Source organism: Drosophila yakuba, chromosome X (genome assembly GCF_016746365.2).
Source record: "Drosophila yakuba strain Tai18E2 chromosome X, Prin_Dyak_Tai18E2_2.1, whole genome shotgun sequence".
Taxonomy (NCBI): domain Eukaryota; kingdom Metazoa; phylum Arthropoda; class Insecta; order Diptera; family Drosophilidae; genus Drosophila; species Drosophila yakuba.
The window spans coordinates 20,339,028-20,356,054 of NC_052526.2; the positions used below are offsets into that span (position 1 = coordinate 20,339,028).

The following is a 17,027-nucleotide window of genomic DNA, read 5'->3' on the forward strand; positions in this document are numbered from 1 at the left end:
GTTTGAAAAAAGATATTAAAAATTACTTTGGAGCAGCGCGATCTAAATTTTAACATTTTTATTATTATTATTATATGGTTTATTAGTATATTGTTTATTATTATATTGTTTGTTTATATTATATTGCGATTTGAAGTATGAGTAAAATAACATGATACATATTACTAAACATTTTTCAATTCACCTTTACACATTGCGCTGAACAAGGAAATAAATAACGGCAATAATACTAAATTATAAACCTAAACGAGAAATATAAAGAACAGCTGTGGGGCAAACAGTTGCTGTTCCCCCGCAAAGCTTAAAGTTCAAGTTCAAACCTCACTCGATCGTTCGATCTTCGTGCAAAAACCGGTTGCAAATAGCTAATTTGTGGTCAATTAAAATTAGCATAAATCAAAGCGTTGGAATTGGGTAATCAGCGTCTGTCTGGAACCGGTGAAAATGCAGCAGTGGACAGCTGTCATTCGATTACACGGAATTCATCAAGTAGCAGCTCTAATCTGTACACTACAAGAAAATAATGAGCATAATTATTAAGTTGTAAAAATAAAGTTATTATATATAATAACTTTGAATTGTCTAATCCCATGTCTTAAAACTATAACTTATTGATATATTCAACTCATTGATAGTATACATATTAAATAGTAATATCTTCAATATTATTTAAATAGAGGTTTAAATAGTAGGTTGGCTGCTGACAACTATATTACACTGATAAAAATTCGCTTAGTTTTTGAGTATTCTAAATTCCTCTTTAATGGTTTTTCTTTCTTTATAACAAGCCGACATCGGCGTTGGCGGCGTTATGCAAATGCTCACACCCAAAGGATGGAAAACAAGCGGAAAACCGAAGGGTTTTCGTGATTTCCTCGGAAAAGTGCGTGCGCAACTCTTTGAGGGGAAAACCCAACCCGCTCGTTTTTCCACTGTGCTGGTCAGTTTTTATTAGACCGCGAAAAATCAACAGTGGCCGGCTCGTCAGGGTGGTCTGTTTTCCGTTTTCCCGATCAGATCCTTTGGCATCGAGCCGCCTGCCTTCCTTGTTTTTGGTCCTTACGCGCACGCCGCTAAAAGGGTTTTATTACAGCCTCCTGTAAAATGTAATGTCATAAAGTTCCGAGAGCAAATATTGCAGCTAGCTACACCGCGCAAAAATATGTGTTGCTCTGAAAAATAACGATGTTAGACAGGATATGATATGTTAGGCAAACACTATCGTAGTCAATAGATTAAAGATTGTGATGAGAATTGTGATATAACTACTGATGGCTTTTATTATTATTATATAAAATTATATTTAATAAATTTAGCCATTTTTTGAAGCATTTCGAGTACTAATTTCCAAAGTATGTTATTTAGTGGCAATTAGCATAGTTTTTAAACTATTTCAAGAATATGATACCAACACAATGCTTATACGTATAAAATTCGTGTCTGTGTACAACCTCCGAGTAATGAGCACATTACATTTTTAGTAAACTTTCTTGTGCAGTGTATGTATTGGGATTCAACATTTACTTTTCGCTTGGAGTGAATGAAAGGGGAAAGAGTTGCACTCAGCCTCCTTCAGCAGTTGCAGTTGCAGTTGCTGTTGCCTTCTGGGAATCATTTGCGCCCCCGACCTTCCGCTGACCCATCGACCTGGGCTAATTTACATAAACCTACGCAAACATCCCAGGAACAACAAACAGTGCATTCCCGAAAGGGTGAACCAACAACCCAGATGTTATTGTGCACCGAAAGAAAGAAACCTGTACTGAGTGGCGACTGATTAAATGTAAATGAATAGGTAACACATGCATATGCACATATATAAATAATCAATTAAATATTGTGAATAAGATCAAAAGCTAATCAAGAATAAAATTCTTTGCTTAGAAGATTAGAATAAAAAAGAAAGTTATACAACTTAAAATTAATTATACAACTTAAAACATACATAAGTACATAATAAGTAGTGAATTTTTTCCAATGCAGTCCGCAGTTCTTGGACCCAATTAGAGCCCCTACTCCCACGCACGTGTCTTTTTTGGCCCTGCACTTGTCGGCTCCCATTCCCTAACATTTTCGGTTTTTTTTTTCGGACGAATCCCTCTGACAGTTGCTGTTGTTACGGTTCACCATGACCAACGCCAACAATTACCGCCGCAATTCTATTGTCTCTCGATTTCCTCTCGATGTGCCCCAGCACATGTAGATACATATATGTATGTATAGGTTTTTTATAGCTCATTTCCCACATGTCGCGGAGTTTGCCCTCTTCGGGAATGACACTTCGGAACCATTTTAATGAGCCCAAATTACTCGCTCAAAAAAGGGAGAAAACACTGGATGCACATGTCCAGTCGATCGGGCGGAAGTTGCCATTAGCCGTTAACCATTATCCATTAACCATTCACCCACCATTCACTGCTCACGATGAACCATTCAACATTCACCATTCACCATCCACCAGTTGGCATCGATCCTCACAATCCTCATCGATCTGCGAAGACAAAACCAATTAAGACTGTCAAACAAATTTTAAGCGCCAACGGAATTATGATTATAAATGAGGGTTCATTGTTTATGACTCTATTTAAGGTGAGTTCCAGAAATATGGGAAAAAATATCATTTTAATTAGGCAGCCACTCATGTGTTTCTCTCAGGTTTCTATTCCCAAGAACTGTTTTAAACTTAGTTTACTCAATGTATGCGTGCGATCGGAAATATTAGTATTTTGTCTCATTATTAGGCCATAACTTTTCGTATTTGCAACAAAGTTTGGAGTATTTACGATATAAATACGATGCTTTGATGTTCTGTTTCTCTGGATATCCCTTACAAGTGGCCGGAATCCGTTTTACGAGCTCATCTGGCGGATCGTTTCGCACATTTCGCACAATCTGTAACTCGATTTGTGTATCTGTGAGGTAAACAAACTCAAACTCATGGGATGCACAAAAGATGCGACAGATATTTATGAATGAATGCGGCAACTTGTGTGCCTTCCCGATTCCCCGATTTTCCGATTCACATCTTAATTCGAAGGGGATGGCCATATGGATCATGGAAATGGATAATGGAATGTCATGTAACCCAAGAAGCAGCCTCACTTCTCTACGCTTCGTTTATCAGTTACATTACCATGCGTATCTCTCGGATACTTCCGCCTTGGCTCTTTGGCTCTTTTTACCTGGCGCTTTTTGGGTTTTCCTCGAGGACTCGCCATCCTCGTCCTCAACCTCATCCTCATGCTCGTCTTCATCATTATTTTCATCGCAGCTCCCAGAGGAAGTTCCAATTTGCTACATCAATGAACCATGGCCCTGATTTGCTCATCAAGAGCCTGTTCCCTGTTCCCACTTCCCAGTTACCAGTTACCAGTTCCCTGGGCTCTCATCGTCCTGGGCTTGTATATTTTTTTATACTTTTCGTTCTCCACCCCAGGACCTTGTTCGCATTTCTTTATTCCATTCGTTTGTTGGGTGCTTTTTTTTGGGCCTCTGATTTCTGACACGGCGCTGACTGTCGGCTGTCAGCAAAAATCATCTTTGGATGCGGACTAGCGAGGGGAGGCATTGAAGTTCTCATTTACTGTGTTTCCACTTGCTAGTTACAGCTTTTCCTAAAGCTTGAAAGTCTTGCTTTTCCATGAAATTAAGCTGGAATTTTGTTTGACTACTTTAATCAAAACTCCAGACTTGGAATGATAGGGTATATAGAGATAAAGTATTTTAATGTACTATATATTATAAAGATCTTATGCATTTTTAAATTAAACGTCTAGGTCTTGTATTAATTTATTAGTCCCAATAATCTAAAAATATCTAGCTAGTATAAATGTGCCTCTGGAAAAATATATATTATATAAATAAATTTTTAATCAAGTCTTTACTAACCACTTTGCCGTGAGCAATTGTCCGTTTAAGAGTGCCTTGAAAATGAAGTTCGAAACTCCTCGAACGACCCTCGTAACCTTATATCCTCGTTACATGTCTTGGCGCTCCGTCTTTACTACTGTTCAAAAAGCTGCGCCAAATTGTCTGTTTACATTAAATGCATAAATTATGCAGCATTCCATTTACTTATTTATGTTTGTTATTTGCCCTGCGAACAATTGCTTTGATTCCGCCACTTCAGCCAAAATGCCAAATGCATAAAATATGTCAGTTGGCCATGGGAATTGTATATGTACATATATATCTATGTATATATATTTATGTATATAAATACACACAAACCTAACATTGCTCAATTTCATTTTGTATGCATTTCACTGCTGATGATGATTTTTCACGGATATTCATGGCTGTTGCCTGGTTTTTGCCCATTCTGATGCCCTAATGATGATGTCTCTCAGTTTTGGGTCATTTGCCAGCGGGCTGAAAACCCTCCCTTTTCCGCCACTGTTTCCACCGCTCCTGGGTTTCAATTTAACCACCGCGTCTACAAATCTCGAGGAGCAACCCCCTGGAACGATAGTAAAAGTTGACAGTTATGTGTTGATGACAATATCGACACCGCCCAGCGAAAACCCTCCATCTGTGCCATGGACCATGTTCATATCTCCTACCCGCTGACTTCACTTCTCATCCCATCTTGGGTGGCTTGTTTTCGTTGCTACTTAGTCGTGTAATGACCAACTTAGTAGGCACTGCAGCCCAAAAAAAAAAAAATAAATCAGTTTTGCAGGCAGCTGAAATGTTTGATTTATATTTTTCATATTCTACAATTCCGGTTTATTTACCCTAGTTAATTAATCTTAACATGCAGTAAAATAAAACTTGTTTATATTATATTAAAATGGAAGAAGTAACGGGTCATATAGGGCACACCCACTTGTTTTTATCTGCCGGCATGATTAGCGATTCCTTTCTGCTTTCAAACAAATTTTCCAGTTACATTTTTTAGTTAAAATTTCACGTGTGTGTTCCGCCGACTTCAAAGAGCTGCCGACTCAAAATATTTTCATTAGGCGTTAATTATGGCCGAGCCAAAATATTTTCTTTGACTACCGGGATTCCGTGTAAACTGGGCGTAAGGACATGGCAGGACATTTGTACCTCAGCGTGATTGGCATTTTTGCATTGACCACGGCACTAATGACTACGTTTCATATGCATCCTTGGCTCGCTTTTTGCTTTTTTTGCCAATCATCAGGACAGCAAAGGGTGGATCAGAAATAGAAACCGGCATCCCGAAAGGAAGTTGCCCGCCAAACGTAATTTATAACCAGGCGATCCGGAGGTCCTGACAATGCAACTGCAAACTGCAAAGTTGCCAAGCGGACTTTAAACCATTTTAGTTTCTCTTTTGGGGGAAGAGCGAACAGAAGTTGGCACTGGAATTAAAGCGAAAAACGAAAACGAAAAACGAAAAACTGCAATCCACCCTGTCATTAGACGGCATCAATTGTTTGGTGCCGGCGCACAAGGGACTCTATGTGCCAAAGCAACCAAAGGACCAAAGGACCAAAGGACTTCATTGTCCTAGAGTTGCACACGGAATCGAACGAGCAAGCGGGGCTCGTTGACAGGGGGATATAAATGTTGTGATTTCTTAATTTTTGTTTGCATTTTTCTCGAATTTAGTAGGCTGTTGAGGTAATTACACTAATTATATGGCCCCGGGCCCAATTTAGGGGTTGTTCCCCATATCCACACCCCATGCAAGGTCATCGAGAGCTGTGTCAAACGGCACTAGACCCCGTAAATTTGGAATCGCAGTCCGGGATCACTTGAGTGAGATATTTCCATTTCTGGCTAGAGCCACATTTCCAACACCATTTATATATAGGGACTTATTTAGGGGTCGTTTCGATAGATTCCCATTGAGTAACTAAGTCTAACTATGTAAGTTCTTTCCCTAAAATGGCGTCCCAATAGAAATACTAATGTACATTAGACAAGTTTTAATCAGCAGGTGATATTTTGTTTTGATTATATTTTAATTTATTTATAACTTTTAGATTCCAAATTATGTATATTATTTCATCACAGAGCCCCTTGATTTTAAGGCCAGTTAGAGCAGCTGTTTGTTAGGACAACTTCATTGTTTTTTTCGTCGTCAGTCGTGTAAGATCAGAACTCTCACAAAATTACAGTGAGTTACATAGTATTTCTATAAAAATTTGTATAAAAATTATTCCGAGTAAACGATGCAGTCGCAAAATAAATTACGCAATTGTTTGATCAATATAACGCCCTGCGTGCAGCAAAGTAAGTTTTTCGACGATTCGCAAATGGGTTAAATGCGATTTTATCTTGAGCGAAGGTGATCAGTTCACTTTAGTAAACAGTACTTGAAAAACACATACCATACAGTACAGTAATTGATAATACTTAAGTAATCATAAGATTAGCCAGTTAATGACTTACACCCATATAACCTGTAACTATGCCGTGGGAATATAGAAATATAAACATGTTTCGTTTGTATTTACCCAAAACTGTTTTTTTCCAGTGTGTTCCTATAGCATTAGACGCAATTTACTGGCTAAGCCAAACGTGTCCGCCCAAAAATACGAGTCTGAAATCGCCGAAAAGAAGGCGGTGGAGACGACAGCGAGATGTGGGCATGGTCCACTAGCGGGTGACCGCCTTCCAACAGCCGTAAGTCTGGTGAGTCGCAGTGTTTCGGTCTCCGCGAGGAACGAGGTGAAATCGGCCTTCATTCGGTATGGAAAGTCTATGACCGATTTGGCCAGGAGTGCCCAGAAGCTATATAAGAGTGCCCGGTTGAGGAACGCGCCCGTACAGCAGCCCATGCTCGGAAAAATCAGTAGGAGTTTATATGGATATTATATTATTTATATTGATCAAACTTCTCTGTTTCTTTCAGATGTCGCTGGTGCTAGACCCCTAAGAGTGCCGGAGCCCAGTGCTTTCGCGATAACCGAGCGGCTTACCAAGTTGTTTTTCCGTGACCCCTGGGATAATCCCTCTGAAAAATAGCGGGCTGAACATATCTGAAGAGGTGGTTTTAATGCAAGGAAATGCGTGTGTTTTTGTTTTATCCAAATATATATTTTTTAAAAATGGTATAGAAAGTAAAATGTATAATTTTTCCCTCTGAAAAATAGCGGGCTGTATTTTTGTTTTATCAAAATATATATTTTTTAAAAATTGTAAAATTTATAGTTTTTTCCTCTGAAAAATAGCGGGCTGAACAAGAAACATGACTTCCATATCTGAAGAGGTGGTTTTAATGCAAGGAAATGCGTGTGTTTTTGTTTTATCCAAATATATATTTTTTAAAAATTGTATAAAATGTAAAATTTATAATTTTTCCCTCTGAAAAATAGCGGGCTGTATTTTTGTTTTATCCAAATATAAATTTTTTAAAAATTGTAAAATTTATAGTTTTTTCCTCTGAAAAATAGCGGGCTGAACAAGAAACATGACTTTCATATCTGAAAAGGTGGTTTTAAGCAAGGAAATGCGAATTTTTTTGTTTAATCCAAATATATATTTTTTAAAAATGGTATAGAAAGTAAAATGTATAATTTTTTCCTCTGAAAAATAGCGGGCTGAAGACAAAACATGGTTTATATATCTGAAGAAGTAAGCAAGAAAATTCGTGAATTTTTGTTTTATCCAAATATATATTTTTTAAGAATATAAAAACTATATATAAAAAATTGTAAAATTTATAAAAATAGCGGGCTGAAGACAAAACATGGTTTTCATATCTGAAGAAGTGGTTTTAAGCAAGGAAATTCGTGAATTTTTGTTTTATCCAAATATATATTTTTTTAAAATATAAAAAATATATAAAAGAAATGTAAAATGTATAAAAATAGCGGGCTGAAGACAAAACATGGTTTTCATATCTGAAGAGATGGTTTTAAGCAAGGAAACGCGCGTGTTTTGTTTAATCCAAAAATATATTTTTTAAAAATAGTATAAAATGTAAAATATACAATTTTGTTTGTTTTCCGAAAAGTAAGTATGGATGGGCTCCAATTCATTTTGCATAGCCTAGCGGTATCTTGTTTTGCGCAGAGCGGATAGCTCACTCAATTTCAGGCAGGCCGATTGATTCGAGTATCCATTCAGCGATCGGAGCTTGTCCATTTCCTCGGCGCGCGTTTTGTGCAACTCCAGGATGCTCTTGGTCCATTCCGAACGATGGGTCATATTATCGGTGGTCTTGGTCTGATTGGGTTGGCCGGAAGTGTTGTTGCTCGCCGGATTATCTGGTGGGGATTTGCTCGGCGATTGACTCTCGGCCTGCGGATTGATTCGGAAAAGAAAGCAATGATCAAAGAGATGGCTTTCATAGAAATTATACTTGTACATACAAATGTTACTAATGCAGGCATTTATAGAACTCGCCATAAGAGCTAATATAATGAGCTATTATTTGATGGAACTACTCACCTCCACCTTGATTGGGCTTATCCTGGGAGGAGTCTGCATGTACCTGTGGTGCTGCATTTTGCCCGTGGCCGCCAAAACGGTTGCTGAAACCCAGGAATTTGGCTTGCAATTATCCGGATTGCGGACAGGAGTGTACTCCTTGGGTGTATGCTTCCTGGCCGGATCCCGCTCGACGAGAACCTCCCTCGTAACCGCACGGTCCTGCTCCTCCTGGATCCGCCTGTCGAGCTCCTGCTGCTCCTCCAGGAGGGAGCGCATCCTGTTCTGGATTTTGCGCCGCTCCTCAATGCGCCGTACTTTGTCCATGGCACTGATGACTTCTTCCGATTCGGAATTCACGTCGGAATTGGCAGGCTGATAGCCACGGAGGCTGTTCTGCTTTGCGGATTATTATACAATTATTAACAATATAATGAATACATAATTAATAAGCAATTGATTGGCAATGTAACACACCTGCTCTTTGGCACCTATTCTGGAATTTTGCCACATTTGCTGGACGCGATCGTGGTCTATTTTGAATGTGGAATAAGGATTCTCCGCCTTCTGATCGACGACACTATTGGTTGGGGTTCTCTGAAGTGTTGGGCAGCTAGAGAGTTCGTTTTTCGCAGCTATGCCCGGGCGCTGCGCAAACCTTGCCCTTCTCCAGGAATTTCCCGAAACGTTGCGCCAAAGAAAACTAATCGACTCCGCGAAAGGTCGGACTCCTGAGAAAGAGTATAATATTTTCCATATTCTTAAGAGTGTAAATCTATAGTTTAGCAGAGAGTTGTATATTGGAACTCAAATATTATCATATTATTATGTCAAGAATGGATTAGCTTACAATTCAACTCTTTTCCGTTTGTAAAAATATATTGCAATGGGTGCTATACAAGCATGAAACCAAAGTTTAATCAAAAAAATGTTTAAAAATATTCCTAGTAAAAAAATTGGATAAAAATGGACGAAAATGAGCAATCAAAGATTTGGCGCTGTTCCAACGCACTAGACACTGTTATCAATTGCACAAACAAAAGGTAAGAATTAGGAGCAGAATCTTTGGGAATTCAGCAAGATAAAACTTAGGCGTAATTAGTAGTGGCCTTCTTATGAATCAGAGAAGTCGTTGGTGGTATATAGCATTATGTCTTATATATCGTTAGCTGTTTCGTACTTACTGAGTGCTTTTAATCCACGACGAAACATATTATTGCAGAATGTAAAACTGGTTAAAAAATTTTGTTGTATGATATATCTGAATTCAGCTGGTGTGACTAAATGTGAAACCTACGAACGTGTATAATGGGGATAGAAAAGTCAATGGCTCCTTTGACCCATATTTTTCAAAACTATAATTTAACAAGAGGTGACTATTTTTCTCAGGGTTACCCATTATCATTTTTTTAATTTAAATCGAAGTTCTGTGGTCTCTAGTAATAGCCTTGCATACCCCTCCCTTTGCATCCAGCACCTCATTAGCAGCCGCACATTTTACGATACGCGATTTCGCAGAGGATACTACGGTTACATCATCTAGACCTGGGCCATAAATCCCGATCCGAAAGTCGTAAAAAAATTCGCGTTTTTTTCTGTCGCTTTTTCGCCGTAATTTGACGAGGAAAAAACTGAGCTACAGAACTAAAAAACTGAACTCAAGACTCACCGTAACCAAGGCAAGTTTCGTTATTTTTTTGTTTGTTCGCGGCGATTTTTTATTATTTGATTTACAGTCTCGGTTCGCCGATTGCGTTTTGCGTAATGTTGTCTAGAGATTTTCAATTTTTCACCAGAATTTTCCTCGCCTTTTTATGACGCGTGGATATATCCTTTTTGTGCCACGTTTTTTTGTGTTCATTTTTTCCATCCAGTTGCGTGCAGTTCCAGTTTTTTAGGCTGACACGCGAAGATCCTTGTTCGCAGAAGGATCCTGGCCTGGATTTTTATGGCTTACGCAATCCGAGATGTCGATCCCAAAAATCCTTAGCCGAAACTACAGGCAGCAGGCCAACACAACAGCTGCCCAAAAAAGTGTGCGCAAAAAATAAAGACCTTGCCGCCGACATAGTGAAACGAATTTGCGAACAAAAATAATATCAAATATCAATTGTATAAAGTAGTTGTTTGTTGATTCAATAACCAGCCTCAAGTAGAAATTCTTGCCAGCACACATTTTGCAAGCAAATATTTTTGTTTGCTTTATCTGAATCTAGTTTGGCGTTGATTTGCTATTGAATTATGGGTAAAGCTATGAATTATTAATACTGTATATCGAATAAAAATATGTTTGCACATATTTCCTAGTGCTTAAAACTATAGTGGGCGTCTTAACCAAAAGGACAACTTCTCCTGCCTGTGCCCTTAGTGAAAATTAAAAAAAAAAAGTCTGCATATACGGGTAAATAGGATTCCCCGCTGATCTGGAAAACAATGCGGGGTCCTCGAGCTCCTTTCTGTTTTCCTTGGCTTCCGGGGTGGCTTCCTTGGATTCCGGCTCTGCTCATCCATTGACTTTTGTGTCAAATTGAGTTATTCACATTGCACATGGGCAGATTTTGATAATGCTTCAGTGAATTGATATCCTGTTGCGTTGTTTGCACAAAAATATTTACCCAACTCATAATTGAAGTGTCTGCAATTTTTGCGCCATTTGTGCATGTATGTATGTATGTACGTCCTGGTGATTTCGTTGCCATTTTGAGCATTTGAGCATTTGAGCATTTGAGCACTTGGACACCCCACGTGGCAGTTGGCTGCCTGATTATGTTGTCGAGTGTCCGTCCTGCCGAAGTCCGGGGGAAATCTTGTTTAGTCACCAAGCGAGTTCCTGCTGCCCTAATTGTTGTCATTAGGTGAGGTGTGTGTGTTTGTTTTGGGCTCTCAGTTTTCCGCTTGTGTGTGGCCAGCGCAGAAAACTGGCATTCATTCTTGTTCAAGAGCAGCAACACTCGATGGACCCGAGGTGCAGGGCCACCTGCGTTGGCTTTGTCCTCCATTCAGGCCATTAGTTAATGGCCAAATCCAAATCGCCACAAAAGAGTTTGGCCAATTTGGGTGGCATCTGCCGGTCTGCCAAACTGCCGATGAAGATGTTTCTTTTTCATGAATGGCAACCACTGCAGCTCCTTTGAAAGCCAGCAAACACTCAAAGAGGCACTTGAAAATTCGTGAAAAATTCGTGAAAATCTGAAAATCATGTTTAGCTGTGTGAAAAAAGCACGAGACACACCAATTATGTGTATAAACCTTTTTGAAATGTATCATATTATATTTTCTTTAGCTACGCCCATTCGACATGCCCAATTTCCCTTCCCTAATGCATTTCTTTGACTGGTAAAGATGCGGATTTAGGGAAACATATACGTATGTTCTGCATATTCCCCCTGACTGATTCCCATGCGGATGTCGCTCCGGTTATCTGGAGCGATTTTTCCACGACTTAGACGCGGCATATCTGAAAATCAAACAGATAAATTGCCGGCATTTTCCGCTCACGTGTGTCTGGGCCTCGCAAAACCCCTTTTGCAACCCCTTTCGTTTCATTGGATGCTCCGCTTTTCTGCGCTTTTTTCCAGCCATGAAAATAAATTGGCATTATTAGGCGAGGCGGCTCAGCGAAAATTGATTATTGACAAGAGTCGCATTAAGCGGCGTTTTATGAGCGAAAAGGAAAAACTGCAGAAGCCTGGCATTAAGGTTCGTAATGCGGTTCGAGTTGTCCTTGAAAAATCCCACGACACCCCCGAAAAAAACAGGACGAAGTGTGGGGACTCTTTGTCTGGCACTTTTATACCCTAGTTAAAATCGTTGGTCTCATACATTTTTTTAGCTGGAATAACTGAATGATGAATATATTACTTAAACGATATTTATTAGGATTTGAAAATGAATTTGCATTATTTTACGTTTTCTTAAAGTTAAGACTAGAGATATAAAGAAAAGAAACCCAACTAAAATAAATAGAAAATACAAAAAAAATTGTTGTTACACTTACTTACTTAAAGCTTAATTTGAAATGTAAAGTAATTTGACTTTGGATACAAGTAATTATACAAAATAAAGTTAGCGTTTAAAGATGGAGAAATTTTGCTGAAACTTACTCTTTTCATTAACTTCGGAAATGAACACCGACTTTAAAAAAAGGGTATTGCTATTATCGACTCGTTCCTTAAACATGCTTAACCCCTTCATTTTACTTATCGCCTGCATTAATTATGTGAACCTGTCGCCTGGTCGGCAGAAAAGGGTGTGAAAAACTTCTTGAAGTTGCCGCATGCATAATTGAACAGGTCGCAATTTTAAGGGGCCCCCGCATAATTAATTTCAATTAAGCCCTTGAGAAACCGAGAGCTCCAGTGCGGCGGCAGTTCGGGCTCGCATTTTCCCGATTTTCAGCATCTCACCATTTGAGCAGTTGAGCATTTCACCATTTGACGACTTTGCCGCACCGGCCTACCTGCGTCTAATTTCGTTTTAATCCTTTCGCTAGCTGTACGCCACTAATCCGGCCGAATTTTACGGGTGCCGGCGGCCAAGGGACAATGGCATCATCTATAAAGATGACAATTGCAAACAACAATGACGACAATCGCGGCAAGGACAAACAGTAGTGCCATACTCCTTTCTCGGCCCGATTCTCGACAGTTTTCCCTTTTTCCCTTTTCCCTTTTCCCGGCTCGGTTCTCACTCCTTTTGCCACTATTCATAATTAGTTGCAGGCAATTAAGGCAGCCCCCGCGGTCGCGAGCAAGGACACCCTGGTTCTCGCCCACCCGAAAATCGAAAATCGAAACCGAAGTCCCACATCCCACATCTCACATCGCATGTGCCTAAAACGTAGGAGGACAACTAGGTCAACATGTAGAAATCCTGGGCGTTGCCCCTTGCAGTTTTGCGATTTTTGTTTACGAGTATTTTGAAAACACAGCCGCACCCCTTTCGCCCAGTGATCCCCGGATTCAGGATTCCGCACTCCTAATCCTTTGACTTTCAGTTTGACTTTCGCTCCCAAGGATCGCCGCTAGTCCGGCTTTCCGGAAAGTGTGGCTTACTTTGGTTCCGCTCGGCTCTACGCGTCCTAAAACTCGGCAATTAACGCGGCTGATTCGCCCGAAGTCCGACTCCGTAGTTCGGAGCTCGGAGTCCACATCCCACATCCCAAATTCTAAATCCTAAATCCCGATCGGTTCTATGGGTGGGTACCGCGCAAAAGGGTTTAGTTTTAATTAGTCGACTTTGGACGCGCCTTGGGAAGATTGGAAAGATTGGGAAGAGTCACGGAGGCGGGGCGATTAGGGAAGTTTCAAAACATTCAAATCGAACAAAAATCTGTGGAACAATCGGTTTTTTGCGCTATGAATTAGTAAAATTGAAAGATGCTGATAATAAAAAATAAGAAGTATTTACTCTAAAGAGTGATTGTTTCCCATTCTTTGTTTATCCATTTATCCATAAGGGAAAGTATCATATGTGCTATTGAGAAAAAATGTTTATTAAAGTGTTCGATATAACAAGAAGATAAGATAATTTGCTTGCTTACTTGCTGGCTTAAGTAATACAGATAGAAACCATACGAATCGGTTAAGTATTTTTGATCGCCAGCGTTAGTTTAATCGAATTCACTGTTTCCGCCAATAAAACCCCATGAAACCTCTGAGAATGGGCCAAAAACTGCCGCCGCTGTCATTTAATTTGGTGATTAAGTTTTATTAAATGTTGCAACTGGCGAAAAGCGGCAAATGCCGCGTAATCCCCCCTCGCCCAAAACAAAACCCCAGGACACACACACACGAAAAAAGATGAAACCAAAGCGAAACCTCCGGACCGAGTGTCAAATTAATTAAAATGTCAGCGAAATATGTTCAATTGTCGGCTGGTCAGATGGATGGGATCGAAATCGGATTCGGGATTGGGAATCGGGCTTAACTTCGGCTGGCTGTCAAATAGTTTTTGCCAGGAGCAGGGCATAGCCGGAAGGAAGGAAGGAAAAGTCGGAAAATTGTGAAAATTGTGAAAGGACGGCGAGAGAGCGCCCTAAGCAGCGGGTTTTTCCCAAAAACGGGGATCCTCTGTTGTCATATTTTCAATTTTGCAATCTGCCTGTCACTCATTGTCCGACGTTGTCCGATTTTCCGGGTGTGCTGGTGTTTGGCAATCTCATGCTCATTGCCATTTCCCCCCCACCCGATTTTCCGATTTCCCGATTTTCCGAGTTCCCGTTTAACGTTTAACGTTTCCCATTTCGCATTTTCCTCAACCCCCATCAAAACTGGCACTGTGTGTTTTTGTGTGTTCGTTAATGTGCATTTGACATTTGGCGAAATGAGAATCTGGGCAAATGATACGGATTTATGGCAAATTTGTCGAGCGATTTGTGTCGATTTACATGAGTGCCAAAGCCAAGTGGCCACTCAAGGCTGCCACATGGGATGTCGAGCAGATTGGGATTGGTGCCGAAACGCTGGCCTAACTCGAGCTGTTATGTTAATGATACCCGACCTCGACAAGAGGTCCTTTTTCTGACTCTGACGGACAGTTGACAGCGGTCCAAATGGGTTGTCTCCTTCTTGAAGTTCATTCCTGGTCACCTTTTCAACGGACTTGTGGATGGGATTTTGGGAATTATTCAATTTAGTAGAGTTGCGCAATTGTCGCTTTTAAATAAATTAAAATTATAAACTAGTTGGTTCGGAGGAAACTATCTACTTAACGGACAATAATGATAATTCTATAAAATATGTGAAACGATAATAATTGGTATTCTCCATTTTGCCTATGCTTACTTAAGAATCCAACTTTTACTCACCTTCAAGAAATATTTGCCACTTTTATTACTCCTTTGACGAAACGCTAGGAAACAATGAGCTCTTATCCTTTCATTGAAGAGAAGATGCTAACATTGCATGAACGCAAATTTCCGCGGAATATGCGAGTTAATTTTGCGATTTTCCCTACAGTTCCCTTACAGTTTCTTTGCCACTTTCCTATTTTCCCGAGAGCGCTCGAGTCAAGGACACTTTCCCGCTAACTCTTGCCAATCCCTTCCATCCTTGCAATCCTTCCATTTATTTTCCCTTCCTGTTTTCCGGCTAACTCCACTGCCGCTTATATAACGTTGCGTTTTGTTAAACAAACCATAAAAATTTGCAAAAAAAAAAGTGAAAAGAGTGGAAGGGGGTGTGGGTGTTCATGCCCGAGCAAATCCTTTTTTGCCCTTTGTCCTTTTTGCCGGCGCTGTTGTTGTTGTTGTTCGGTTTTGGCGAAAAATGTTCAACTGTCGCGGAGTTGAGAGTTGAGTTCTGAAGTCAACAACAATGGTAGGTATGAAGGTGTGTGCTTGGCTATAGAAGTGGGTGAGGGCACTGAGAAAAAAATCGACACATTTGCGAACCGAATTTCCATAAATAAGTCGGGAACTTACCCATTAAAGAGATGCTGAAGTATTGGACTAAATTTATGAATATTTGCTATTTAGACATTTAAAACAATTAATTGATTCTCAGAAACATATGGGGAGGGTTATAAAATGTTTATAAAATGTTATTGGCATGTGGCATTATATAAACAGATATTTTTTGCAGTGCCCGAAGGAGTTGCCTTTGAGTTTGGCAATTGTTTGGTTTACTGAATGCGCCATAAAAACGTCCACGGAATTCGCAATCGCAATCACCTTTTGTGCCGCTTGAGTGTTGCCAAAACCCTACCCGCCACGAAGTTTCACCCCCATTTTCCGCCCATTTTCCATCCACTTTTGCCGCGGCTCCTTGTGAATGCAAAATGGAATGACAGCCGGCAAGGACGTTGCTGACAAACCCGAAACGCGAAAATGTCAGCAAACAGGGCCAAGAAAGGTTGCACGCGGAAACTGACGGGGAAAGCGGGAAAGCCGGGAAATGGAAAAGGGGGGAATGGCAGTTGAGCACTTGCAGCCCCGGAAAGGATTACTTTGCAACGGGAGGCGCGAATAAATAAACAACAACCGAACACGAACCGTTTTGCATACGAACTCGACTTGGGGGTAGCCCAATGTAATCATGCTAAGCATACAAACGAGCTTGAAACTTGCACGGTATTTGAAGACCTAGGGATACCCTGTTTTAAGAACATTTGATTTACTTTTCAATTTATACGATCCTAACTATTTTCTGGTTCGGATTAATGGTAGACATACACTTAGAACTATGCAATAGAAGGGTGTTTTATACAGCTCATTGAATAAAAATGATAATAATGAACAATATTGGTTACACAAGATAATGACTTTGAAATATGTATTAACCAGGCAACTGTCTAAACTTTTGATTATAACGAACACAATTCAATCATCTTCTGCATGGATACTCATTATCAAAGTTATATCCGACTATACCCTACACCATTCATGCCCCACTATACCCTGGAAACCACCACTGAAATGGCAGCCCCGTCACCTGTGACTGTGCGAAGTGCCTTATGCAATCGGTGTCCATATATTATGACACCTCCGTAACCCAAGCCCCAAAACCCAAAGCTCAGATTCCCCATCCCAGAGCCCAGAACCCAGAAACCAATCCCAACTCGTATGCCAAACAAATTACATGAACATGAGAATTTTTAGCGATTATGCGCCTTATCGGGGGAGCACTTCGATTCCGTTTGGGGTTCATTTTCAACAGTCTGTGGGGAGCAGTTTTGGT

General features: G+C 40.1%; 2 protein-coding genes across 3 annotated transcripts; one reads left to right on the top strand and one right to left on the bottom strand.

The window, feature by feature from the left end:
• The first annotated feature begins 6,024 nt into the window (after positions 1 to 6,024).
• Positions 6,025 to 7,233, top strand: LOC6526105. Of its 2 annotated transcripts, XM_039377284.2 has the most exons (4): positions 6,025 to 6,207; positions 6,452 to 6,769; positions 6,830 to 6,967; positions 7,190 to 7,233. In XM_039377284.2, exons 1-3 carry the CDS (start codon positions 6,147 to 6,149, stop codon positions 6,940 to 6,942), a joined length of 492 nt encoding a protein of 163 aa, XP_039233218.1. In that variant the 5' UTR covers positions 6,025 to 6,146; the 3' UTR covers positions 6,943 to 6,967; positions 7,190 to 7,233. The 2 variants fall into 2 exon arrangements, with proteins under 2 accessions (XP_039233218.1, XP_002101922.1); XM_002101886.4 differs by lacking the exon at positions 7,190 to 7,233 and having other exon boundaries at positions 6,830 to 7,031.
• Positions 7,234 to 7,886: 653 nt separating this feature from the next.
• LOC6526106 lies at positions 7,887 to 9,663 on the bottom strand. Its single transcript, XM_002101887.4, has 4 exons — positions 9,534 to 9,663; positions 8,827 to 9,080; positions 8,371 to 8,745; positions 7,887 to 8,220 (listed from the first exon to the last, which is right to left on the bottom strand). The coding sequence occupies exons 1-4, from the start codon at positions 9,559 to 9,561 to the stop codon at positions 7,969 to 7,971; spliced, it is 909 nt and encodes a 302-aa protein (XP_002101923.2). The 5' UTR covers positions 9,562 to 9,663; the 3' UTR covers positions 7,887 to 7,968.
• Positions 9,664 to 17,027: the final 7,364 nt, after the last annotated feature.

What these genes read in the sequence shown, in the direction of transcription:
- LOC6526106 (XM_002101887.4), bottom strand. Translation starts at nt 9,561, where the DNA reads ATGTTTCGTCGTGGATTAAAAGCACTCA. An exon ending in TCGTGGATTAAAAGCACTCA is followed by an intron (nt 9,081 to 9,533) that starts GTAAGTACGAAA and finishes ACTCTTTCTCAG; the next exon opens with GAGTCCGACCTTTCGCGGAG. An exon ending in TAAGCCCAATCAAGGTGGAG is followed by an intron (nt 8,221 to 8,370) that starts GTGAGTAGTTCC and finishes ATCAATCCGCAG; the next exon opens with GCCGAGAGTCAATCGCCGAG.
- LOC6526105 (XM_039377284.2), top strand. Translation starts at nt 6,147, where the DNA reads ATGCAGTCGCAAAATAAATTACGCAATTGTTTGATCAATATAACGCCC. An exon ending in AACGCCCTGCGTGCAGCAAA is followed by an intron (nt 6,208 to 6,451) that starts GTAAGTTTTTCG and finishes GTTTTTTTCCAG; the next exon opens with TGTGTTCCTATAGCATTAGA. An exon ending in GCCCATGCTCGGAAAAATCA is followed by an intron (nt 6,770 to 6,829) that starts GTAGGAGTTTAT and finishes TGTTTCTTTCAG; the next exon opens with ATGTCGCTGGTGCTAGACCC.